Source organism: Suillus fuscotomentosus (assembly GCF_016647785.1).
Source record: "Suillus fuscotomentosus strain FC203 chromosome Unknown F5891scaffold_145, whole genome shotgun sequence".
NCBI lineage: Eukaryota > Fungi > Basidiomycota > Agaricomycetes > Boletales > Suillaceae > Suillus > Suillus fuscotomentosus.
In genome coordinates this window covers 11,725-39,635 of record NW_024539657.1, presented here as the reverse complement: position 1 = coordinate 39,635, position 27,911 = coordinate 11,725, and the positions used below count along the sequence as shown (strand labels likewise).

The 27,911-nt window shown below is 44.9% G+C and overlaps 5 protein-coding genes across 5 annotated transcripts; 3 read left to right on the top strand and 2 right to left on the bottom strand.

Annotated features, from left to right (window-relative positions):
- Window positions 1-1,983: 1,983 nt before the first annotated feature.
- F5891DRAFT_987120 (uncharacterized protein) lies at window positions 1,984-3,121 on the top strand (the record flags this gene model as incomplete). Its single annotated transcript, XM_041377862.1, has 7 exons — window positions 1,984-2,007; window positions 2,056-2,142; window positions 2,189-2,251; window positions 2,309-2,383; window positions 2,441-2,515; window positions 2,573-2,647; window positions 3,038-3,121. 7 exons carry the CDS (start codon window positions 1,984-1,986, stop codon window positions 3,119-3,121), a joined length of 483 nt encoding a protein of 160 aa, XP_041217691.1.
- A 1,535-nt stretch (window positions 3,122-4,656) lies between these two features.
- On the top strand, window positions 4,657-4,983 carry F5891DRAFT_1198229 (uncharacterized protein; the record flags this gene model as incomplete). Its single annotated transcript, XM_041368597.1, has 1 exon — window positions 4,657-4,983. The coding sequence occupies one exon, from the start codon at window positions 4,657-4,659 to the stop codon at window positions 4,981-4,983; it is 327 nt and encodes a 108-aa protein (XP_041217690.1).
- Window positions 4,984-19,987: 15,004 nt separating this feature from the next.
- On the bottom strand, window positions 19,988-20,621 carry F5891DRAFT_965010 (uncharacterized protein; the record flags this gene model as incomplete). Its single annotated transcript, XM_041376131.1, has 3 exons — window positions 19,988-20,136; window positions 20,248-20,357; window positions 20,410-20,621. Coding segments are annotated over 3 exons (471 nt in total), but the record flags the coding sequence as incomplete, so codon positions are not given.
- A 264-nt stretch (window positions 20,622-20,885) lies between these two features.
- F5891DRAFT_965005 (uncharacterized protein) lies at window positions 20,886-22,399 on the bottom strand (the record flags this gene model as incomplete). The annotated part of the gene is made up of 2 exons (XM_041376130.1): window positions 20,886-21,942; window positions 22,020-22,399. The coding sequence occupies 2 exons, from the start codon at window positions 22,397-22,399 to the stop codon at window positions 20,886-20,888; spliced, it is 1,437 nt and encodes a 478-aa protein (XP_041217688.1).
- Window positions 22,400-24,593: 2,194 nt separating this feature from the next.
- F5891DRAFT_964987 (uncharacterized protein) lies at window positions 24,594-25,243 on the top strand (the record flags this gene model as incomplete). Its single annotated transcript, XM_041376129.1, has 3 exons — window positions 24,594-24,725; window positions 24,778-24,991; window positions 25,053-25,243. The coding sequence occupies 3 exons, from the start codon at window positions 24,594-24,596 to the stop codon at window positions 25,241-25,243; spliced, it is 537 nt and encodes a 178-aa protein (XP_041217687.1).
- Window positions 25,244-27,911: the final 2,668 nt, after the last annotated feature.

Below are 27,911 nucleotides of genomic sequence, written 5' to 3'. Positions count from 1 at the left end.
AGTCCATTCAAAGTACTCTACGGATACGATCCAGAGTTTACTTTTTCACCAATTTCCAATTCTAAAGTACCTGCAGCTGATGAACGAGTGGATGTAATGAAAGAGGCAAAGGAAGACGCAGAAAGTATGCTGCGAATGGCGAATGAGCGGATGAAAAGATTCTATGATAGAGGAGTAAAAGACGCACCACAATTCAAGAAAGGAGATCTGGTCTGGCTCAATGCCAAAAATATCTGTCAGAAAAGACCAAATAAGAAACTCTCCAATCGACGACTTGGTCCGTTTGAAGTGCTAGAGAAGATGGGTGATGTAAATTACCGCCTGAACCTTCCAGCAAAATATCAGATTCATCCGGTATTCCACGTAGAATTACTCACTCCGCATTTCCCCTCGACCTTAGTCCAAAGACTTCCACATCATCGTCCGCCGCCAGAGATCTTATCAGAAGGTGATTCCGAATGGATAGTACGAAAAGTCCTAGACTCGAGACTGCACAGATCAAAACTCCAATACCTAGTAGAGTGGGAAGGATATCCGATAGAAGAAGCGACATGGGAACCTGAGGAAAACCTTGAGAATGCACGGATGAAAGTTCAAGAATTTCACCGGCAAAATCCGAAGGCATTGAATCCCCGCAAAATTAACAAATCGGTGTTCGAAACCCAAGAGTTTTTGGAATGGCGCAAAAAGTTTATTCGTCCTAGTTTCATTCGCGATGACGCTCATCCTAGAGAGGGGGTAATGTCACGAGTTCCAAATACAAACCATTATTCATTCCTAAATTCTAAGTCCTTTAAGCGCCCAGTCACAGCGCCTGTTCCTAAGAATGTGTTTACTGTTGAAGAAGTTCCTATTATTGCGTCTATTGTAGAATTACCAGAGTCACGTGATCTATCGGACAATGCCGAAGATGTTGACGTCATGCCTCGCGACACTCTTGGAATGTTCCAGAGTCTTACTGCGGCTGCGGCACATGTTATGACATCATAGTTATATATAGAATCGTACAATACCTTTAATTATTCTGATTGGTTAATTAGTTCATACTCAGTTTCGATCTCAGTTTCAATATGTGTATATAGGTAGCTCATCGTAGTCAGTAGTTCTTTAGTTCAAACCTCTTGTATCTCCAAGTGAGCAATACCAAGACGTACCTGCTGCCTATCTTCTCTTTGTGATTATTCTGTTGTTTGAGTCCTAGTCTCTGCCCAGCGTTAATTCGTTATTGGGTTGTGACAATCTGCTCTGCAGACTGAAGACTTGGAGCATGAAATGGTAGAGGGGAGGCACCGTGTCAGGGTGCATGACAAGTGTGTTGCTATACCCTGACTTCTACATATGTTTGCTAACTGTCATATTATTGTATCAGTTCCCATATACATTCAGGGTGGGCCCAGTCACAAATTGTCAGCACCTCCCATTCTCATTTGCCATTGTGTTCCTCTGCTGTGCAGACCTCCCGTGCCAGTTCCTCTGTTGTACCAATCTCCCTTGCCAGTTCCTTGCAGCGCCGCCATCATCATCCAACTGTCAGATCTCCTGATCGCCGTCTAATCATCGAGGAAGATGAGTATTACTAACTTTGCAGCCCTTGTTACTGTCCACTTCTGGCAATGTCTACTCATTATGCTTATTCCTTTTGTATGTTTTTTCATATGTTTCCTTATGCCTATGTTTTCGTTATGTTTTTCTTATGCATTCTCATGTTTGTCTCATCACATATGCTTCGAGTTAGTTATGGTACACGTAGGCCTCATCTTATGTTCGAAATGTGTATTTTAACAATTGATGTTGTGCGAGGACCCAATAATTTTAATAAATGCTCAAAATTGCTCAGTCCTTGCACAATCTTACCGTGATCCAAATCTAGCTTTGTTTGCTTACCGACTTATGCTTTAGACTTCGATATCAACTTCCAGAATACATCCCATTTCGCTACCTTCAACAATTATCTTCATCTCTTGTCTACACTAACTATAAGAAATGATTGAAAGCGCAACATATGTGGTTCATACAATGTTATTGTGAATTTACATTTGACATCTTTCGCTGCAGGGAACGCAGAAGCCTGAAGAGAAATCAGTCGGGAGTATGGTCGTCATAACCAATTTCTTGTTCGATGTTGATGGAGACGTCATAATGGTATGTCCCACCTTTACTCTTGCAATCTCACTTAATATTGCTACAGGAAATCCATCAGCCAGATGACGAATTGGAGGCGCATATGGATGTTGATGCGGACTTTGTCACGGTGAGCATGTCTTACTATATTTCACTTCGTTTGATTGACAGATATTTTAATTCTTAGCTTGAAAGCATGGATATTGTGCATGCGGCTGGCGAATTGGAGTGGTGTATGGATGTTGACGCAGACATTGTTGTGGTGTGCATGTCTTACTATATTTTACTTCATTTGATTGACAAATATTTTAATTCTTAGCTTGAAAGCATGGATATTGCACAGGTGGCTGGTGAATTGGAGTGGTGTATGGATGTTGATGCAGACATTGTCGTGGTGAGCATGTCTTACTATATTCCACTTCGTTTGATTGATGAATATTTTAATTCTTAGCATGAAAGCATGGTTATTTCGCAGGTGGCTGATGAATTGGAGTGGTGTATGGATGTTGATGCGGACATTGTCATGGTGAGCACGTCATACTATACTTCACTTCCATTGATTGACCAATATTTCAATTTTTAGCACGACAGCATGGTCATTCCATAGGTGGCAGATCTATATACTTCTTCTCACGTCTAAGTGGATATCACACACCCCACTCTTGTAATGGCCCAGTAAGCTTCTGCTACAGAAATTTCACCCCTCCCCCCCATCATTATATCTTTGATATCAACATTTCATCGAGTCATGCTAATCCACACTTGTATACACCATATTATACCCCATACCATTGAGATCGTGTTATGACAATGTCACTGTAATTACATGCTGAATCAGACAAGTTCTCCACAATTCCACCATGTAATACACTTAAAATCATGCTGCATATAACATGCTGCCTTGCACTCCAATCAGCACACCACAGAAGTCGGCAGTGACACATATGTCATCATGAGTCACCTCGTAGATCTACCTAAGGACAAGGGTGACAATAATTGATTACAAAGATATCCCATCCCCTGTGTTCCTTCCTGTAATTGATTGTGGGCCTATCCCATCCCTCATGGTCCTTCTCATAATTGATTATGGGCCTTTCCCATCCACTGTGGTCCTGCCCTGAATTAATTGTGGGGCTATCCCATCCCTCATGGTCCTTCCCATAATTGATTATGAGCCTTTCCCATCCACTGTGGTCCTTCCTGAATTGATTACGGGCCTTTCTCATCCACTGTGGTCCATCCCATAATTGATTGCGGGGCTATCCCATCCTCCATGGTCCTTCCCTTAATTGAGTATGGGCCTTTCCCTTCCTCCATGGTCTGTCCCATAATTGATTATGGGCCTTTCCCATCCACTGTGGTCCTTCCCAAAAGTGATTACGGGCCTGTCCCATCCACTGTGGTCCATCCCATAATTGATTGCGGGGCTATCCCATCCTCCATGGTCCTTCCCTTAATTGATTACGGGCTTTTCCCTTCCTCCATGGTCTGTCCCATAATTGATTACAGACCTTTCCCATCTACTGTTGTCCTTCCCTCTCCCCGAGTGATGACTCTGTAGGCATAGGCAAGTAGCTGAGACCAGGCATCAGTAGGTCAATATCTGAATAGTGCAATCCCTGAGTGATGATTCTGTAGGTGTAGGTGATTTTATAGATATATTGATGTGAGGTAGATGTGTGATCATTTTCAGAGGGGAGAGATCCCGGGCTGAGGGGGGGCATGAATAAATCATCATTTTTAGAAGGGAGAGATCCTGGGCTGAGGGGGGGGGCAGTGAATGAATGATCATTTTGTGTTTTCTAATCCTATTTCATAGACATATCTAATAGTAATTACAGTCATTATGTGACCCATTAGCTTGCATATTAGGTGCCAAGAATGCACCCAAAACTTTCATTTTTTGGCACAGAAAATTGGGTGGTAAGAGGACCCCTAACACCCCTCCACCATGGGAAAATCCCATGTATGTATGGTCCAATGTTGGCTGGTGGTCTTTCCCACACAAAAATTATTTTGATCGTTGGACCATCCCCAACATATTTTATTTTAGACCCTATGCACTTGTGGAAAGACCAACAAACATCAGCCAGACCATCTAAAAGCACCCCTTAGGTGAAAACCCTTATAGGTATAATATAACCTAAGAGGTACTTGAAATGGGGCGACCAAAGTGATGATACTCTACCTGTGAAATATGGCACTTGGGTTAGGCTATTTTATGGAGGCTATCATTAATAAATGATTGGATGATATCATGTAATAAATATGTAGGAACGGACATGAGTTGGGCGTAAAGACAAGCAAAGGCACTATCATGATGTACCCCAGACTCCAAACCAATTGGCGGTATGTAGTGAGTCTTCATCCCAGTACTTAGTGCCAAATATGTACATACAAAACCTATTTCAAACACTGCAACTTTGAGGACGTTCCTGAAATGGCCAGTCTTGGTATAAGTCTATGTCTGGGCACAAGTCTTGGTACAAGTGGCGATGCTCTGACAGAGTTTGAAGATGCCAGCACCCCCCAAGCATGGCTGATATCACATACCTGCCTCTCCCACTAGTCACACCACACTTCACCCACTGCCACTGCCGCCAGGGGCAGCATACTAACACATGGGCCATGGACATCACGTCCCTCTTTGCTGCCATGCAGCAACATGATCAGCTTGCCACCATGTCATTTCTCAATCTTACCACCTTTCTCCGGTGTACCAGCCTTCTCAAGGATGATATTCTACAACCACAGCCACACACTGTCTCTGTCCTTGTTGCACCCAACATACTGCCACCATCTATCAATAAATTTCTGGCTGAAAGGGTTAATATCTCCGAGGATGCTGTTGATGTCCTATGAGATATTGTCAAGGATCTCATTTGGATGTTGCCCACAGCTGAGGAGGCTGCCACTGAGGAGGAGGAAGCATTCAGATCATATGGCCACAAGCAAGGGATCAGCAAGTATATCATTCATTCTATGTTAGCTTGACACATATTACAGTGACCTATTTCCGTATAATATGAGGGAACGGACGTGCATAATATCCCATATGATACGGGCCAGCGGACCATGGGCCCATGATAAAAATATCCTCGACTATGACGGATGGGCCGGGAGGCAAATTATTCCCGATGGAGGCGGGTGGGCCCATGCAGGAGATATATAGAGTAGATGAGTGGGCTGATGTACATGAATATTAGGTAGACAGGTGGGCCGAGGTAGCTGGATATTATGCAGATGGGTGTATTAAGGTAGATGTGTATGAGATAGATGGGTAGGTACTTTGTTATCACATTCACGGGTGGGCCCAGACACATATTAAATTAGACGGGTGGGCCGAGGGTATTATACAATATTGTATTATATGGGTGGGCCCAGACGGATATTAATTAGACCGGTGGGCCGAGGGTGTTGTATGGGATGTTGTATTAGACGGGTGGGCCAAGGGTGGTATAAAATATAGATGGGTGGGCCCATGTGTATCATAATTGTAAACACGATGGAGCTGAGGTAGTTGTACATCAACCAAATCAGAGGAGGTAATAAAATCAAAGTTACCAAGTTCCTGGAGCAGCAGGTGATCTCCTGACATGGCCTTTGATGGTGCACAGGTTGTCTTGCAAAATTTGGAATCCGGGGTGCGAAGCTTGTGTTACCCTATGAGAAGCCAAGTTCTGATTACCAACCTTTGGGTCAACCGTACTCAGAGGAGGTAATAAATCAAAGTTCCCGAGTTCCCGGAGCAGCAGGTGATCTCCTGACATGGCCTTTGATGGTGCACAGGTTGTCTTACAGAATTTGGAATCCAGGGTGTGAAGCTTGTGTTGCCCTATGAGATGCCAAGTTCCGACCACCCAAATTTGGGTCAACCATACCGACTTCCAAGTTCCAGGACCCGGGAGTCGACAAATGAATATCTGATAACCAGCACACTTCCAATCAGGTAGTATTTCATTGAGCAATGAATCATCCAAGGGGTCTCTTATCAGACTCGGTAGTCAATATAGGCAAATGATAATGAAAACATGAAAGTTGTTATTATGCTATTTTTCAAACCCGAGACCCTGAAACCCATTGTTCAACATGTCCATTTTTCACTCACGGCACAAATCACCAAGTTTCGAGTGCCAAAGCGTGAAACTTGAAACCCAGTGTGCAACATGTCCATTTTTCATGTACATTACACAATTCATTGAGTTCCGAGTGCCAAGTGCCGAAACCCGAACCCCGAGACCCGAAAATATGTATGCAACATTTCCATTTTTCACTTGTTGCACAAATCACCGAGTTTTGAGTGCCAAAGCGTGAAACTTGAAACCCAGTGTGCAACATGTTGATTTTTCATTTATATAACCCAAATCATAGAGTTACGAGGGCCGAACCCCGAGACCCGAAAATATGTACACAACATGTCCATTTTTTACTCACTGCACAAATCACTGAGTTTCGAGTGCCAAAGTGTGAAACTGGAAACCCAGTGTGCGACATGTTGATTTTTCATTTATATCACACAAATAACCAAGTGCCAAGTGCCAAGTGCCGAAACCCGAACCCCGAGACCTGAAAATATGTATGCAACATTTCCATTTTTCACTTGTTGCACAAATCACCGAGTTTCAAGTGCCGAAACCCGAAACTCGAAACCCGGTGTGCAACATGTTCATTGTTCAATTATATTACACAAGTCATTGAGTTCCGAGCTCCGAGGGCCGAAACCCGAACCCCGAGACCCGAAAATATGTACACAACATGTCCATTTTTCACTCATTGCACAAATCACCGAGTTTTGAGTGCTGAAACCCAAAACTTGAAACCTGGCGTGCAACATGTTGATTTTTCATTTACATCACACAAATCATTGAGTTCTGAGGTCCGAGGTCCAAGACCCGAACCCCGAACCCCAAAAATATGTGCACAACATGTCCATTTTTTACTTGTTGCACAAATCACCGAGTTTCAAGTGCCGAAACCCAAAACTCGAAACCCGGTGTAGAGACTCGTGCATCTCATAGTGTGATATGGCGCTTTACACTAGGGAGTATACAGCACCAACTCGCAGCATCACTCTGTGTACCATCCACAGTGATTCCTATATGACGCGCAGCTTTCCCGCGCAACGCGCGCCATGCGCGCACCATTCCCGCGCTTCACGATGTATATGCGCGCGCGCGTTCCCGCGCTTGCGCGCCCTATAGCGCCAGCCATCCAGATGCATCCATCCACTGTCCACCAAGCTCCCTAGTGCGTATATTTCCATTTCCTTTATTAGCATAGTTCCACCTTTATTTTTATCATAGTTTCTCACTCATATATATTTTTACATACCTACTCGGTAGCGCTTCGGCTCCGCATGAGTGCGCTTAGGCGCGCTATATAAGTGCCAGCAGTACATACTATTATTTACCTTACTTTTTCCCTTTAACTTACTAGTTATCACCCACTATTTACTTAGCAGTACATAGTAGAACTCCATTTTGTCTACACTTTGCATCTCTCTTTTCTTATATTGCATCATATTATCACTTAAGCTTAGTCTCTCTTATTACCGCTTATGCGCGCGCGCTTTCCCGCGCCTTCGTACCTTGCGCGCACCTGCGCTTTCTCGCGCTTCACGTTGCCGCGCATACCTCTAGATCTTTGCTGTACTCACCTCCCCTTTAGGGTCGAACGCACTTGTCTCCTCAAGCAACGCAGACTAGGCAACGCGCGACCTATCAACATTTATAGATACTGCCAGGAGCATCATTTGTTCCTAGTAGTATTGTTGTTTCTACACCGGCATGCAACATGTCCATTGTTCAATTATATTACACAAGTCATTGAGTTCCGAGCTCCGAGGGCCAAACCCCGAACCCCGAAAATATGTACACAACATGTCCATTTTTCACTCATTGCACAAATCACCGAGTTTTGAGTGCTGAAACCCGAAACTTGAAACCTGGCATGCAACATGTTAATTTTTCATTTACATTACACAAATCATCGAGTTCCAAGTGCCAAGGGCCGAGACCCGAAGCCCAAGACCCGAAAATATGTATGCAACATTTCCATTTTTCACTTGTTGCACAAATCACCGAGTTTCAAGTGCTGAAACCTGAAACTCAAAACCTGGTGTGCAACATGTCCATTGTTCAATTATATTACACAAGTCATTGAGTTCCGAGTTCCAAGGGCCGAAACCCGAACCCCGAGACCCGAAAATATGTGCACAACATGTCCATTTTTCACTCACTGTACAAATCACTGAGTTTTGAGTGCTGAAACCCGAAACTCGAAACCCGGCATGCAACATGTTGATTTTTCATTTACATTACTCAAATCATCGAGTTCCGAGTGCCGAGGGCCAAGACCCAAAGCCCGAAACCCAAAATCATGTACACAATATGTCCATTTTTCACTCATTTCACAAATCACCAAGTGTCGAGTGTCAAAACCTGAAACCCGGTACTTCAAATGGACACAAATTGTATTTGTATGTATTATCCATTGGTGTAGGGCTCAAATAACCTGGGAATTGTATTTGTCAGTACTCGGTACTTGGGACTTGGGACTTGGGACTTGGTACTTGGTACTTGGCACTCAGTGATCGGTGGTCAGTGGTTGGTACTTGGGACTCGGTACTCGGTACTTGGTACTTGGGACTCGAGACTTGAGACTCGGGACTCGGGACTCGGGACTCGGGACTCGGGACTCGGGACTCGGGACTCGGGACTCGGGACTCGGGACTCGGGACTCGGGACTCGGGACTCGGTACTTGGTACTCGGTCCTCGGCACTCAGTGATTGGTGGTCAGTGGTTGGTACTCAAGACTCAGTAGTTTCTCCCTGATACCCACCAAAAAACCCACACCCACAAGGTGGGTGTGGGTATATCATGGGGTATGGGTGGGGGTAGTGCTACTCATACCCCGGGGTTCACCCACACTATTCCCTATTGGTACTCGGTACTTGGCACTCGGTGATTGGTGGTCAGTGGTTGGTACTCGAGACTAGGTAGTCAATATAGGCAAATGATCATGAAAAATGACAGTTGTAGTCCATGTCAAGGTGAGTGATTTGGTAGTCTTTCCTTGTCATTCAGCAAAACATCAGCAATAATGAAAAAATGAAAGTTGTTATTATGCTTAACTTCCTTACCAAAGGTTGTAGTCCAAGTCCAGGTGAGTGTAGTGGTAGTCTTTTCTTGTCAATTGGTTATCTTGTTACTCATTACGCAGTACTTGGTACATGGTAATTGGTACTCAGTATTTGGTTTTGATACTCGGTATCTGGGAATCAGTAGTCAGCTTAATCAAGGTTGTAGTCCGAGTCTAGGTGAGTTTATTTGTAGTCTTTTCTCGTCCATTGGTGACCATGTGACCAAGATATAAGCTAAAGAAATCCAAAACATCAATAATGACAAATGAAATACATGTGTGCAGTAAGTGAGTCTAAAGATAAAGAATGAATATTAATAGCGAGATTTGCACATTATGTCGAGATATCCAACATGACAAGCCTGTGATGTGATCAGAGACCTGGAATAACACCCATATACATCCATTATAATAGCTTAAAAGCTTAGAAATATTCATGAAGGATTGATGTAATGATAGGCAAAATGATGTGTGGAGAGTGACAGTAGACATCTTTTATACAAAGTCACATTTATATATGATTCAGGCCGAAAACATCATTACAAATATGTAGGATAGATTGTAAACTACCCAAGGAACCCATACTGCCTACTGCCCTGAGGGTAGGGGGTGGGTAGAAGGGATATAGTGAAAATATGAGTTGACCCAGCATTAAAGTCCTACCACTGCTCAACTAACCATTTTCGATGCTTTGGGTCTTTGAAGTTTCCCACACTCAATTTCTTACCCATTTCACTTCCTCAGTACTCAATTCTTGGTTGATTTGTCTGTAAATTTATGTCTATGATACTTGAGATATTTGAAATGTACCCCAGGTTTCTGATTATGAAGATTCAATGTTTTGAAGGCATGGGCCCCTTATCAGGTGAAATGGCAAGTATACACACTAGCTCACAAACTCCAGCATATTGTGAGCTGATCTTGGTCATAAGAAGCAAGAATATAAGCTATGCTCATTATATATTAAAAGATTGGATCATGGATGCAAGGGCAAGATACTGAAAATTGTGAAAAAATGTCACAAGTGCAATTGTCTATGCTTTGTTCCTGGAGAAGGATCCTGTGTGTCCTGGGCTGGTTATATGATATATCTACTCCGAATATGCTCAGGAATAGACTCCCTACAGTCCTTGAGGTCCAGCTTTACAGGGAAAAACCCCCAGCGGGTGAACCACCAGAAGAGGGGGAGGTACACTATACAATAAAGGATTACCCTATGGTCCTGAGCTCCTGATACATTGTTTCTATTGTTGAATAGATGATTGAGATATAATTCCAAAGTCTGTTCACCTAGAAATGAACACATAGGAACATATTTTGTATTTTTATGTATATATGCAATATCCATTTAAGCACCAAGTCTCAACTACCGATTACCAAGTCCCGACACTTGATAGTTGATAGTCAGTATTTGAGCTCCGAGTGCCAATATTGCCTACCAATATCTCAGTCAAATGATAACCAAACCAAGACCCAAGTTCCAAACCTGACTACCGAATATCAAATATCAGTACTCGGGACTTGGGACTATTGGCTGGAGTACCCAACTATTGATTCCCAGGTACCGAGAATTAGAACCAAGTACCAAGTACCTGACTACTGATTCTCGGGTACCAAGTATCAGAACCAAGTACCAAGTACCCGACTACTGATTTGAAGTACCAGGTTTCGGGTTTCGGCACTCAACACTTGGTGATTTGTGCAATGAGTAGATGGGCATGTGGCATACATGTTTTTGGGCTTCGGGTTTTAGGATTCTGCCCTTGGCACTCAATGATCTGTGTAATGTAAATGAACAATGAACATGTTGCACACCAGGTTTCGAGTTTCGGGTTTCGGCACTTGAAACTCGGTGATTTGTGCAACAAGTGAAAAATGGAAATGTTGCATACATATTTTCAGGTCTCGGGGTTCGGGTTTCGGCCCTCGGCACTCGGAACTCAATGAATTGTGTAATGTACATGAAAAATGGACATGTTGCACACTGGGTTTCAAGTTTCACGCTTTGGCACTCGAAACTCGGTGATTTGTGCAGTGAGTGAAAAATGAACATGTTGTGTACATATTTTCAGGTCTCAGGCTTTGGGTCTCAGCCCTCGGCACTCGGAACTCGATGATTTGTGTGATATAAATGAAAAATCAACATGTTGCACACTGGGTTTCAAGTTTCATGCTTTGGCAGAACTCGAAGTTGTTGATTTAGATATCACCTGAAACCTGAACACCCGAATGTCAAATTTTCAGTGCCAAACCCCCAACCCTGACTGCCGGGTGCCGGGTGCCGAGTCCCGAAGTCCGGAACTCAGGATTTGACATTTGAGATGAACAAAATTTTTCAGACATGTTTGAATTAATCTACGTATATCTATAAACATTTCACTAACCCCTGAACCCTGAAAGATATTTTTGTTGTCTTACATACCAAATTCCGAGTTCCGAGTTCCGGGACCCCCGGACCCCCGAAACCTGGCAGTCCACAATTTCAGAGTTCGGGGGTTGGTAAAATGTGTATGGATATATGAAGGGTTGGTTTAAACATTTTAAAAGATGTCTCATATCAAATGTCAAGTCCCAAGTTTCGATTTCCGGGTTTCAAGAGTGCTGAGTCCCGAAGCCCGGAGTCCCGAAACCCGGAGTCCTGAAACCCGGAAATCAAAACTCGGGACTTGACATTTGATATGAGACATCTTTCAGAAATGTTTCAATCAACCTTTCATATATCCATACACATTTTACCAACCCCTGAACCCCAAAATTGTGGACTGCCAGGTCTCGGGGTTCAGGGGTCCCGGAACTCGGAACTCGGGAAATTTGGGGAGATTAATAAAATTTGATTTACCCATGTTTAAAATATATTTTTGTTCTACATACCGAGTTCTGAGTTCCGGACCCCCGAACCCCGAGACCCAGCAGTCTCGGGTTTCGGGGTTCGGGGGTCCCGGCACTCGGAACTTGGGGAGATTTGGGGAGATCAATAAAATTTGATTTACAATTGAGTTGATTGGCAAACACATTGACTTACCCATGTTTGAAATATATTTTTGTTTACACATACTGAGTTCCGAGTTCCGGGTTCCGGACCTCCGAACCCTGAAACCCGAGACCCGGCAGTCCACAATTCTGGGGTTGGTAAAATGTGTATGAATATATGAAAGTTTGAATGAAACATTTTTGAAAGATGTCTCATATCAAATGTCAAATCCCGAGTTTCAACTTCCGGATTTCGGGAGTGCCGAGTCCCGAAACCTGGAGTCTTGAAACCCGAAATTCGAAACTTGGGACTTAACATTTGATATGAGACATCTTTCAAAAATGTTTCATTCAACCTTTCATATATTCATACACATTTTACCAACCCCTGAACCCCAGAATTGTGGACTGCTGGGTCTCGGGTTTTGGGGTTGGGGGGTCCAGAACTCAGAACTCGGTATGTGTAAACAAAAATATATTTCAAACATGGGTAAGTCAATGTGTTTGTCAATCAACTCAATTGTGAATCAAATTGTATTGATCTCCCCAAATTTTCCCAAGTTCCGAGTTCCGGACACCCGACACCCGAAACCCGGCAGTCTCGGGTATTGGGTGTCCGGAACTCGGAACTCGGGGAAAATTTGGGGAGATCAATACAATTTAATTTACAATCGAGTTAATTGACAACACATTGACTTAATCATGTTTGCAATATATTTTTGTTTAGACATACCGAGTTCCGAGTTCCGGACACCCGAGACCCGAGACTGCCGGGTTTCGGGTGTCGGGTGTCCGGAACTCGGAACTTGGGAAAATTTGGGGAGATCAATACAATTTGATTCACAATCAAGTTGATTGACAAACACATTGACTTAACTATGTTTGCAATATATTTTTGTTTAGACATACCGAGTTCCGGACACCCGATACCCGAGATCCGGCAGTCTCGGGTTTCGGGGTTCGGGGGTCCGGAACTCGGAACTCAGTATGTCTAAACAAAAATATATTGCAAACATAGTTAAGTCAATGTGTTTGTCAATCAACTTGATTGTGAATCAAATTGTATTGATCTCCCCAAATTTTCCCAAGTTCCGAGTTCTGGACACCCGACACCCGAAACCTGGCAGTCTCGGGTTTCGGGGTTCGGGTGTCTGGAACTCGGAACTCGGTATGTCTAAACAAAAATATATTGCAAACATGGGTAAGTCAATGTGTTGTCAATCAACTCGATTGTAAATTAAATTGTATTGATCTCCCCAAATTCTCCCAAGTTCCGAGTTCCGGACACCCGATACCTGAGACCCGGCAGTCTTGGGTTTCGGGGTTCGGGGGTTGGTACATCTCGGTTTGGGGTTTGGCACTGAAAATTTGACATATATATTTTTGTGAGTGTTGTGCTTCTGGTGTCCATGCTTAGAAATAGGATTTGTTGCACACCAGGGTTCAGGTGTGGGGTTTTTCCACTTCAGTCCTGGATGATTGGTCAATGCCACACATGATCGATTCATGTTTTTGTGCTTAGGGGTTTAGATTTGGTGGTTGATGGTAGGTATATGCACTCATAGTGTACATGTATCCTATGTGTTTGATTCGCTGGTGGCTACATCAGCTGTATGTCTTGATGGAACATATCTAGGCTCACCCATATATGTAATACACCCCCGTTGGCCCGCCCGTCTATGTATTATCCCCCACGTCAGCCAACCCATCTATGTAATACATCCTATGTTGGCCCACCCGTCTATAGATTACATCCTACATTGGCCCACCCGTCTATATAATTATACCCCACCTCGGCCCACCTGTCTATGTAATAAATATTTTATAGCACCCTCGGCCCACCGGTCTATTTGATATCCCTTTCGTCGGCCCACCCGTATATGTAATACATTCCACGTCGGCCCACCTGTATATGTAATACACCCTACGTCAGCCCACCTGTCTATGTAATATTTCCCTACCTCGGCCCACCCATATATGTAATACACCCACGTCGGCCCGCCGGTCTATATAACAATATTTGCCTTACATCTCTCTTCAGCCCAGCTGTCTATAATATCCTACTCTACATATTACCCAGATGGGCCCACCCATCTCCATGAATGATCATATTCCCCTGGCCCATCCGTCAACATTAAGGATATATATATCATTGGCATACATGGGCCCACCCGTCTCCATCGGAAATAATATGTGTCCCGGCCCATCCATCATCATCGAGAATATACACAACATGGGCCCATGATCAGCTGGCCCATCTCATATGGGATATTATGGAGGTCGGGTGGCCCGTATAATATGGAATTTGTCACTGAAGGGGCTCTGTCAGCCTCAAGAATTTGGGCTACTGTAGGGGCAGGAAGATTTCCATGATGCTGTTGATAATCTCCCAGGCGATCTACAATTGATTGAACTTGCAGGATATTAGCAGAGATAAATAATCAACTGTTGCATACTTACTTTCAGCTTGATCATAAGATCCGATTGGCATGAACTCCTGAACCATGGCATGCAGCGCTTCATTGTTGAGTTCCGGCTCGGGCGATTGACGTTCGGGAGCTTCTGACATAGCTTAGAAGATAGCATGAGTAAAGCACATGAAATGATATGAATATACGTACAAGGTATGGGTGTCCCTGGTACACCCGGAGTGGCCGGATGAGGCTCCGGAGTTGATTCATTCACTGGGGAAATGCCATGAAAGGTGGCCATGGGATGGACAGAGTAATCTCACCAGCCATAGGAAAATCGGGTACAACCGGAGCATCATCAGACGAAATCAAGGTATCCTCCAGACCAAGATACAAGTCCGGGTCATCGTACAGGGCCAGTCCATCCGCCAGAGCCGGAGATGATGGATCTGGAAGTATGTGATGAATTTGCACATGTAAAATATGTACATTTGAATTGGAAAACATACTGGGAATCACATTCAACACATCCAAACCACCGGACGACCCAGAATCAGAGTCTAACTCATCATCCGGCCCAAGGTATATATCATCTAATGGATCTGAATCATGTCAGATCAATTGACTGAAATCAGAAAAATCAAAACATACCAAGGGACATCCGGGACTGGGAGGACTCATCCACATCCATTGAAGTAAATTCAGTGACCGGAGGGTCATGAAATCTGACCCCAGGTTGAGAGCTCATGATATCTGATGAGCTGATGCACTGATGAACTGATTGATAACTGATAACGTCGAAGTTCAACACATGGCCGGCGATTGCCGAAAGTTGAATGATGACCAAACAAACACAATCAATCAATGAATTTTCAACATTGTCCTTCAATTGTATTGTTTCTTTGAAACTTCATTCTATTGATAACAGATTTCACCCTGCTTTCAACATTCTCACATCTGTCAACTCCATCCAAATGTCTACTCAAGTTCAATCTTCATTGGCCAACCTCAAGGCATCCACTGCTCAACTTGTGGGCATCATTGCCAGCGCATGGCACATCCCGGCCAGCTCAGTGGACGTCCACCTTGTTCTAACAAAGCAGGTCACCACTCTTTTGGTATGTTGAACTTATTAAATTAGTGTAACATTAATGTTTGTAATGTCCGGGTAGGCTGACATCATCCGGGCCCATGAGAAAGGGGAGTACATCCCTGGAATTGTGGCGTCCTGCTCTAAGGAGCTGATGAAGGTGCGTTCCATGACTCCCCGGGCATTGCCCAACTGGCACAGCATTGGCTACGATGACCCCCGGGTGGCTAGACACGCCTGGCGCAAGCAAGTCCGTGCCTGGGAGGCGTTGGGTGACAATTCCTGTGATCTCCCTGTTGTCCCTAACATTTCCACTGGCCCACTCACTCTCAACCTTCCATCTCCACCTGTCCCTTCATCTGCACCTGTCCCTTCCCCCACCCCCGTCATTGCCTCACCTCCGGTTGTTGCCGGACCTTCCGGCAAGATGACCCCCGAGGTCCGGGACAAAGGAAAAGGTAAGGCCACCTCCGTCGACCTGGAGCCGGAAGTTGGGGGGAGCAACAAGAGGAAGTCTCCAATGATTTCTGGACACTCCTCCCAACCTCCAAAGTCAGCGCTGAAGGCTCGCAAGCGTGTCAAGTCAACTCAAATCCCCAAGTCGAAGCCATTTGTGGAGTCGGAAGATGATGAAGACCCAATTGTTCAGGTATGTGTTCTGGCTGATTTGTGACATGCTCTCAATTTGTTGCAGCCGATTTTGCGTGGAGTGCCGGAGGTCGTCCTTCCCCAGCGCACCATTGTGGTAAGGAAGCCCCAGTCGCCTCGGTCACCCGGTTCCCCCAAGAAGCAATCATTTGGGCCTGCTTTGGTAAGTTTGCATTTTTCGTTTGGACCTTAAATATATGCTCATGTGTCCACAGCTGACTGCCGGCAGTCGTCCGGAGGTTACGGTGAGTTGTTTGGACTTGTCCGGACCTCCCATGTATAGTTCCCACTCATTCCCATTACATTAGAAATCTCCCATCAGTCGTCCAGAGGCTCGGGTAAGTCTTAGAAGTTGTCCAGAAACTCATATGTGTATTAACAATCGGTCAGGCAACCTCCGGCAGTCGTCCGGAAGTTGAGGAGGAGTCCTCTGATGATACTTCCGGTGCTTCGGATGGTGACCCGCCGGCCAATACCACATTTGATATCACCATTCCTGGCCCAGTGAGTACTCAAATAAATTCCCCTTCATCCATCTACTAACGGATACCACAGAACAACCCCTGTCATTATTGTGTCAAGGAAAAATGGCCCTGTGCGACTCGATTGGACAAGAGGTCCAGCCTCCCCTGCTTGTCTTGCATCCGCTGCTCCACCAAGAAGATCAAATGCAACCCTGCATCTCTGGGATCGCTGCCCAAACGTACCCGAGGGAAGTCTACCACCGGCCGGACGCGTTCCAAGACACCTGCCCCTGCTCCATCCAATGCTCCGTCTCCCTCCCGGTCAAGGGCCCGAACTCGTAGTCAATCTCGTGGCCCTTCCCGAACTCCGGCCATCCCTGCTGCAACTACACCCCAGGTGCAGTCACGTGGTCGCAGCAAGACCATCACTACCAAGAAGACACCTGCACCTGCATCTGCAGCTGCAGCTGCACCTGTCCCTGCACCTGTCCCTGCACCTGCACCAGCTGGTAAGTCACCCATACTTTTGATGACCGGCTGACCTAATTTTTTACTTAGCAGTCAGGTCTTCCAGCGTCGCAGTGCCTCGTGCAGCACTCGATGTTCCCATGCCGGATCTTCATTCCATGGCAATCGTGATTCGGGATGGTGCAGCTCGCATCACTATTCTTGAGGCTCGGGTGCAGGAGCAGGACGCTAAGATTGATACCCTGCAATGCCTCCATGAGAGCCTCCAGCGCACAGTGGTCGACCAGCACCCTTCATTTTCACTTCCGGACACACCGGCCGATGGATCAATGTTGCTTGATCAAGGAGGTCCCCCCCGTCCATGTCACCCCTCCCCTCTGCACTTTCCAACCTCATTGATTTGGACTTTTCCGGCATGGAACCTACACCCTTGACGCCTGAGCATGGATCTGCTATGGTAGGTCCCATGGTTGAGCCCACCCAAGTTCAGCCTGAGGGTCCACAATCCTCCGGCAAAATTGTTCTCCCTGATGAACCAGGCAACCTCCTGCCAGAATTCCCCGGTGATATTGTGGTCCCTAATGAACCAGGTAACCTCTTGCCAGAATATGATTCTTCTGATGATGAGATGGATGTTGAGGGAAAGGTTGATCTTCCTGGTGAGAAGGTTGACATGGCTACATAATTGCTCAGTGATAGATGTACATAAATGTTTTTCCATGCATGTTACCTATGCCACAATTGAATCATTCAATGATCACTCCCGATATCCAGAACTCGAAACTGCAGATTGAGATAGATATCACCCGAAACCCGAACACCCGAATGTCAAATTATCAGTGCCGAACCCCGAGTCCCAGGTGCCGGGTACCAAGTCCTGACACCCAGAACTCAGGATTTGACATTTGAGACGAACGACATCTTCCAGACATGTTTAAATCAACCTATGTATATCTGTAAACATTTTACTAACCCCCAAACCCCAAACCAAGATGTACCAACCCCCGAAACCCCAAACCCAAGACTGCCGGGTCTTGGGTCTCGGGTGTCCGGAACTCGGCACTCAGGGAAATTTGGGGAGATCAATACAATTTAATTTACAATCGAGTTGACAACACATTGACTTACCCATGTTTGCAATATATTTTTGTTTAGACATACCGAGTTCTGAGTTCCGGACACCCGAAACCCGAAACCTGAGACTGCCGGGTTTCGGGGTTCGGGTGTCTGGAACTCGGAACTCAGTATGTCTAAACAAAAATATATTGCAAACATGGGTAAGTCAATGTGGGTTTTGGGGTTTGGGGGTTGGTACATCTCGGTTTGGGGCTTGGCACTGAAAACTTGACATATATATTTTTGTGAGTGTTGTGCTTCTGGTGTCCATGCTTAGAAATAGGATTTGTTGCACACCAGGGTTCAGGTGTGGGGTTTTTCCACTTCAGTCCTCGATTATTGGTCAATGCCACACATGGTCGATTCATGTTTTTGTGCTTAGGGGTTTAGATTTGGTGGTCGATGGTAGGTATATGCACTCATAGTGTACATGTATCCTACGTGTTTGATTCGCTGGTGGCTACATCAGCTGCATGTCTTGATGGAACATATCTAGGCTCACCCATATATGTAATACACCCCCATCGGCCCGCCTGTCTATGTATTATCCCCCACCTCGGCCCACCCGTCTATGTAATACATCCCATGTTGGCCCACCCGTCTATATAATTATACCCCACCTCGGCCCACCTGTCTATGTAATAAATATTTTATCGCACCCTCGGCCCACCGGTCTATTTGATATCCCTTTCGTCGGCCCACCCGTATATGTAATACATTCCATGTCGGCCCACCTTTATATGTAATACACCCTATGTCAGCCCACCCATCTATGTAATATTCCCCTACCTCGGCCCACCCGTCTATATAACAATATTTGCCTTACATCTCTCTTCAGCCCAGCTGTCTATAATATCCTACTCTACATATCACCCAGATGGGCCCACCCATCTCCATGAATGATCATATTCCCCTGGCCCATCCGTCAACATTAAGGATATATATATCATTGGCATACATGGGCCCACCTGTCTCCATCGGAAATAATATGTGTCCCGGCCCATCCGTCATCATCGAGAATATACACAACATGGGCCCATGATCAGCTGGCCCGTCTCATATGGGATATTATGGAGGTCAGGTGGCCCATATAATATGGAATTTGTCACTGAAGGGGCTCCCACCACCACCACCACTGCCATCAGTGCATCCACCACTTCCTGCGCCATTGGCAGTCCTTGGATCCTCGATAGTGATAAACCAGCCTCACCCTGCAGCTGGTAGCAGCACTAAGCAGCGAGCAGCATGGAAATGCAGAGCATGTGGGAGTAATCTTCACATAGGTACATGCTCTTGACACTACTTGCCAACCTTAATTGACACACCAATAGCTTCAAATAGACTCTGTCCGAAGTACATCCTGAAACCAAAATCATCTCGCACAAAGAACGCGAATGCAGAGAACAAGCCAGTGGCAGGACCTAGTACTGTAAGGTCAGTCAATAAAATCATCTGCATCTAGTTCAAATGTCCCTGCATCTTCTTCGCTGACTACCTTTTGCTCTTGTATTAAAGCCATACCCACAGCAATTTGATCTGGGATTGAATGTAGCACACTTCAGCCTTCCTTCTTGGTATGTGGATTCTTTTGTTTGATTCGCGCTGCCAATTTCTGAATTGTCTTCGTCATGTCAGGTGCAGCATGTTGGATTGTGCAATGCTGAAGATGGAATGCATTTTCCATCATTACATGGCAGTTTCGGTATACTTCAATGAGAGGCGATTCTTTGATGATGTGATCCAGTGTGCTGTTTGGACTGCCCCCATGAAATATGACCTGTCAATTATTACTTTTAGTTTCTTGACATCAACTGTTACATTCGCTAACCTTTGTATACAAATTGTTGCACTCGACAACCCAGTCAACTGCACAAAAAGCAAATGGCTTGCCGGTTAAGTTACATAGTAAGTTCATCCGCACTATATTACTGTGTCAAATATATTGATAACATCTATTTTCAGCAAGACAGAATTCCTCACCTCAAAGCCACTGGATAATTGAATTGAAGGTTCATCAGGAACCTTGACATCTGTGATGCATATTTATGCTTTCCAGTAGCTTTGAACATATGAATCCAAGGGAGAAACAATGCTTCAACACAACCAATATCTCCGGTGTTCATGGCTTGACAAAGGTCAATGTACAAAAGTTCATCATGATTATGCAGTGTCTGGTTCTCGAAACACTTGTCTCATTGTAGTGGCGGCTTTTCCCATGCTGTGTCCAGATCTTGGGTCATCACAATGAACTTTTTTATGATGACATGGGACATATTTATTATATCTTCCCAGACTGGCTTTGACGCGGCGAATATTTCTAACGTCGACCATTCAGTATTTCGGCTCTCTGCTTCAAGATGCCAGCAGTCGACCATTGATGCCCAGATGTCATGGTGAACAATATCATGGACACATCGAAATCCAGGTTTACTGACCATTTTCCCTGTTTCATCAGGTCAAAGGATCCCAATGTGCTGATAGAGGCTATTATCATCCTCGCACCCTTCCTTTGGATGAATGTATGTGCACCACAATGCATCTGCACATGCCATCTTATAGTGAAAGAGTCCTGGGAGGAACACAACATACTGGAGACGATTTTTCGGTGTGTGCTCAATTTTTTGGCTGTTCCGCACACTGTCAACCCACTCCTTTGTTAATAGGTCTCCATGAACCAGAATTACATGTTCTGTCATGTCAACATCGTGTTCTGCATCAAAGTTGACCTCACTTTTGTCCCTGATACCTCCCTGGTGAAACAAGTTGTCCAAGACTTCAATGTTTCGATCTGTGGTAGACTGCTTGATATTCATTGAGCAGCAGGGTATCTGATTGGTCTTGTGTATAGGTATCCTCTGGATGGTTTCAGGCTCGTCAAGTTTGTCTGCAAAGTGCTTGAAGTTTTGATTGTGTTGGATAAGGATGGCATAAATATGCCATGCAAAAGCCTCCTCTTGTCCACTCAGCTGTGTTGGATTCATTTGCTGATTGTAGGTGTCCTTTTTGTGAAGCATTAAAAAGCTTCTGCTTTCGTTCATCAGTGGGAATAATGACGGCGATGGATTCTTTGGATCAGAGGCCCACAACTTTGCCGAGCTCCGCAACACCTCCTCGTTACTTTCATCAACACCATACAGTGAAATCACAGTGGCGGATGTTGTGCTGACAAAGAAGGAGTGGTTTTCGAGTGTTGGCTGGGCAACATTGAAGGCAATATCAAAATTGTCATATGCAAATGCTGCACAGAGCGTGTGGACTTCCCTTTTGATGTCACGGCTGATCTCCTTCAAAATAGATGTCACCATGTTATATATGGTGGACAGGTTGACGGACAGCCCTGCGTGTGCCATGACCTTGATGACCTTCTCAGGGACACCTGTTGACTTCATGAAAAAGCCCATCCAGCCCTGTAAGCAGTTGCATCTTTTGTTTGTGTTTTGCATGCATATGCTGATTATCACTACCGTTTTCTGGTTACAGTTAGCGGCTGCACTTAGGTACCAAAGATCAAAACTTCACTCATGATGTGTTGTAGCACTACATTCCTTTCACCCACACAACACTGCCATTTCCTTGGTCATTTGTCAAACACCCCATCATCCTCTTCATCCCCATCATTATTGTCTTCAAAATATGGCTCATCTCCACCCAATTCACCCAAGTCCATCTCATTCTGTGAAGGGGTATCTTCAGGTGCTGGAATGTGGCCAGCAGGGTGCAGCATTTTTCGATGGCGGTATTCTCTGCTGTCAAGTAAAGCTGAGACAAGGTTCCAAAGGTTTGGAGCAACTCCTTGCATTGTTACGGCGAGCTGACTCATAAAAGTCATTTCCAGTTGCTCCACAGTCGCGGAGGTGGCCTTGAAGTGGAGGCTGTGGTGCTCGAGCAATAGCTCAGCAACCTCCTTACACAGCTCTCTGCGTAGTGTTCCCGCTGCCCAGGAAAAAAGCCAATGTATGTGAGTCCTCATTATTGGATAACTGCACACAAATGTGAGCTGCATTCATTTTCAGTGAGTCTTTGCTGGCAGCGTGAGTCGTATGTCTGCTGTCCAATATTGCACTGATGAATCCCGCTGCTAGGCATATGCATGGGTTTTGAAAACCTGTGTGGGTGGTGGGTGGGGGTACCCCTCGGGTGTGGGTGTGGGTCTGATCTTGCGCCACCTGTACCCTTACCCATACCCTTGGCTCGGGTTGACACAACCAAACAAAACATAAACTCCGTGAAGCACAACTGTACAGTCTGTCAAACTAAACCTTGACACACTACAACTACCACATGCATCTAAATATGTTCTCACAAACTGCCCGCCAAGTTTCCAGCCTGATGCAGATCAGATGGCACCCGGTCAATCAAAAAGGGTAAAACCTACCCGATTGAATGGCGCTGCCGAGGAGCCTCCATCCCCTGCCATACCGAAGCCTCTGTTGCAGGCACATTACACTGTTGTTCAAACCAAAGAAGCAGAAGTACATCAGAATGCAACCATGGTTGAGGACACAAGTGAAGACGAAGACAACATACCAGTGCGGGAATCAAGTCCAGATGTCGAGACTCCTGAAGACGTGCTAAGTAAGATGAATCATTAATTTAAATCATATTGTTAATGAAAGCATAGATCAACTAATGAAAGAATGGACCTCACCAGTATATGCCTTCTTTAACCCTACTCCTCGCATTGTTGAAATTAATGGGTGCCGCACACATGAATTTAAATGTGATGCAGATGGATGCAAAACAACCATTTGAAGGTTCCTCGATAAAAACGATGCACGGTCAACAGGCAACATGCGGAAGCATGTCAAGTCCTGCTGGGGGGATGCTGCACTGACTGCTGCTAACAATGCAAAGGATGCAAAGGAGGTCCAGACAAAAATCGTTACCGGTATCCTATGAGATGGGTCAATCACAGAGTCTTTTGAATGTAAGGGGAAGGGGAAGGTTACATACACTCACCATCAGCATACACGCACTGAGACAAGGTGTGTAATTGAGCTTGCAATAGAAACTGAGAGGGAACTGACAATGTTGCAGTGCTGAAATAGTCTGCTGGGTGTCAGAAAGCCTGCGGCCATTCGAGATCGTGAAAGACAGAGCTTTTCAGTTGTTGATGAAGACTGGAAGGCCAGAATATTACATACCTTCCCCCACAACTGTTGCACAAGATGTCAAACTCGTGTTTGCTCGTACACACCAACAAATTGCTAAAATGTTGCAGGTTAGTTTCTTCGCAATTGATCATACTAAGGCTAACCCAACTCACAAAGAATATGATGGTAAAATGAACTTTACCACTGATGGATGGACATCGATGAACCACCGTGCATTTGTGGCATTCTCAGTCCACCTGGAGCACCAAGGTGTCCCACTAAGCTTCCCATTAGATATTATCGAGGTCGCGACAGTACGGAAATGACTTACTCAGACTGTGCATATATTGACATGTTAATGCACACAGTCACATACTGGCGAGGAGCTCGCAACTGTTTTTGCAGGCATGCTAGAGGAATTTGGGGTGTCAGAAAAGGTATCAATCTAAAAATAACAAAAGGACTTACTAGCTAATGTCGCGAGCCATAGATCCTGAGTGTTACGTGCGACAATGCATCTAACAACAATGTAATGATCACAGATCTTGCCACATTGGTGCCCAAGTTTGCAGGGAGCGTGAGTCATACATGGTGCTTTCTGCACACCATCAATCTTGTAGCGAAGTCCCTCATTCATGAGTTTGACGTGGCAAAAAATGAAGCCAATGGAGGCTTGGATGGCAAGGATGCGGAGGTAGCAAATGAAATCGATGAGCTGAGGAATGATGATGAGAATGAATACAGAATTATTTCGCAAGACTCAGATGATGAATTGACAGACAACAATGATGGCTGGGTGGATGATGTTGGATTGTTGCCAGCAGACGAGCACAACAAACTGCAAAAAAAAGATACAACTGGTCAAATTGGTACTCCTGAAGGTAAGTATACAAAAACATATATGCGCACCTTTGAACTAAAGAATCCATCAAGCTGCACAAGCTTGGATATAAGCTTATAAATTCCACAACAATCCTGCTCCCAGCCTGGCATGAGATCCTTGGCGACTTGCGGATGACAAAGACTAATATGCCACAAGATGCGTCCACCCGGTGGAACTCGACTTTTGACATGCTCGAGTATTCTCTTGGACATCAGAAGGCTATCGACATGGTGACACAGCGCCGAAAGGTAGATTTGCGCAAGTTGGAGCTCACAGACTGTGACTGGGAGATATCTGAGCAACTGTGGGATGTACTGAAGGTGTGTCTTTGTCTTTGTTTGAGTTGATTTGCTAAGCAGGTACCACTGGCAGATTCTGAAAGACACAACTTTATTTTTCTCACGCTCGACCCCCAACCTTGCTACAGTCATTCCTGCCATGGACTTAATCAACGAACGACTTACAATGTATTCCCGCAGCAAGAAGTACCTACCATCCATTTGTGCAGCTGTACGACTAGCCAAGCTGACCCTCAATCGCTACTATCAAATGACGGACAAATCCGACGTATATTGTATTGCTATGGGTGAGTGGTGTTTTATTTTTCTCTTGTTTGAAACCACTGATCATTCTGTTTTTCTACATAGTGCTACACCTGCGTCACAAATTATCCTACTTCAAGATGGCTCATTGGGAGGAGGAGTGGATTGAGACAGCGGAAACCCTGGTGCGCACAGAATTCAACTGTTCCTATCTGGAGTTGGAGATCATCGACAACAACACATTGATGGATGCTGGACCAACTGTCGACAACTCACAGACGGTTCGTTCAGTTTAAGAATCTCTACCTTTCATTTGCTGACCTGATTCTAGAACATTTTCGATAATATTCCAGCACTTGCAGCACCCAAGACCAACTCAACTAATGAGCTGGACCGCTATCTCGGCACAGACATTGAACATGTTATCGACCCCATCACCTGGTGGTATGAGCACCGTGATACTTATCCATGTCTGTCACGGATGGCACTGGATTACCTTACAATTCCTGGTGAGTCCAATGTTTTTCTCATTGCCAATTGTTCAGAGCGTCTGACGTTGTTTTGTAGCTACCTCAGTCGATGTCGAGCAGTTGTTCAGTTGCGGTCACCTCTTACTATCTCACATTCGTTCTCGCCTCACTGCAGAGTCGACTCGCGCACTATTGTGCCTTAACTACTGGAGTCAGCTCAACCTCATCAAGACTGAAGACATTGTTAAAGTTAGCTCCTTACCTGATGCTGAAGGTGACGAGGAAGAGCTTGAGGCCAGGTGAGATAGAATTCAGTTGTCTTAAGTATTAGTTTGTAGTTTTTTTTGTACCCTGCCATATGTCATTGTACCCGCAGGTACACCCACGACGGGTTGTACCTGTGGTGCTTTTCCCTCTTACCCATGATAAAACCCATACCTGCGCTGAGGGTATGGGTATACCTTGGGGTATGGGTGTGGGTGAGGGGCGCCGCTACCCTGGGGTTTACCCGCTGCTGACAGGTTGTTTTGCTGCAGGCACCACAGGACACTTGTCAGTCGAAGTTCGAGGCTCATTCTTGTGTGGTGGACAGTGGAGTGGTACTGTATTCATTTTGTACTCCTCACCTCATGTTTTGCATGATTCTACTCCCATTCTCGTGCATTCATCATGCTCTACTGGTTATTTAGAAATATAATTATATAATATGAATATATATAATATAAATATTACCTTGTCACACCTGCCGTTGTACTAATAAGCTTCCCGGTGTACCTGATGGCTTGATCCATCATTCGGAAGGAATGCAAACAGTGGTAAACTTGACGCCACAACAAGTTGTGCCAGTTGGCTAGGTGTGTAGAGTCCAAAAGTTGCGGTGTTTGAATTAAGGTGCGGGGTTCAAAAAATGTATTGTATTCAGAATGTACTAACATGAGACTCTACACACCGCCGATGGTAGACTCGTGACCAGTCTGTCTATGAGGCAAGCTGTTGATAGACAGACTGGTAAATCTGGGTTTGAATTTGGATGTCGAGCGGATTTTCACAATAATGTGATGTCTGGCCAATGAGAAAACGAGTGCTTTTCGATGAATGTGAACTAAATGATATAATTATCTTGTTATTAACGCAACACGACGCAAACTATAGTATTTGCAAATTCAATGGACCAATCTTCCATCATCCAAGCCATTCACAATGCTCTTGATGCGCTGGATCATTTTGCGCATGATTTAATCAAAGAACGACACCCCATCGATTATATTCAGACCCTCAGATATGTTCATGTGGTGAAAGTCTAGGAGAAGTTGGAACAGCCTTGGAGGTGCATGGTGCCATGATATCAACGAAGCCAGAGTCCACCGAATGATTGAAGTCACTATCCAGGATGATCAAAGAGTCTCGCATAATGGTCAAGTTGAAGGCAGTGATAGACCGAAGACAGTAATAGAAATAGCGATAGTTAGTAGAAATAAGTTACATGGGCGATGAAACAACCATCGAACGGTGCTGCCCGGCAGCTAACACACTCGAATGATCCGTTGTCGAAGTCGATCACAGACAAGGACTTAGTGACTCTTTGCAAGGGCTTAGCAAAAAGCTCACGTGGTTTTGTTATGCCTGAAAAGGCTTATACGTCACGTTACTGTGAGAATCGGCCCGACATCCAAATTCAAACCCAGATTTACCAGTCCGTCTATCAACGGCTTGCCTCATAGACAGGCTGGTCACCAGTCTACGCTGATGGTTTGGAGTCTGGATGTACCCTGCGTAATGACAAGTTTAATCTAATCATACCGATGTGACAATGAGTCATCACATCATGTTACCCACAATCATGCCATGGCTTATGTTGGAACTTTTTTTACGGCATTTTAATCCATTAAAATGGCCTAACGACACGGACCTATTATAATACATTATGATCAAACAGTCAGTATTTTGACCCATTTAAATGCACATCGACATGATGACATAATAGGCATTTTAATGTACCCACCAAGTATCAATGCCCATTTTAATGGTACCCACCGAGTATTAATGCCCATTTTAATGGTACCCACTGAGTTTTAATATGCATATCAACCGAGTCTTAATGCCATCCTAACGAGGTGGTGATGAGCATGCATTGCATATCAATTGTTATTGCGAGATGTCAATACAAATACTAATCTACATTATGATATCGGTAAAAATGACCCTCTCCCCCATCCTTCTTGCTCTGTTTGCTGCTGACCATCAGTTGTGTTGGGACAATGATAGTCGTGATGAAGGAATATTGAATGATAATGCATGTCACCGGACTTACGAAGTTTCATACTCATCACCATCCAAGCCTGCTGCCGCTAGCTACTCCCTTGTCTTGCATGAATGGCCAGTAACTTAGCTAAGAGACGCCCGCTCGCCCGCTTCCCATCGCTCTGGGCATGATTCAGAGTCTAGAACCCGGAAATGTTATCAACAACATTGAACATGGCACATATTACACTAC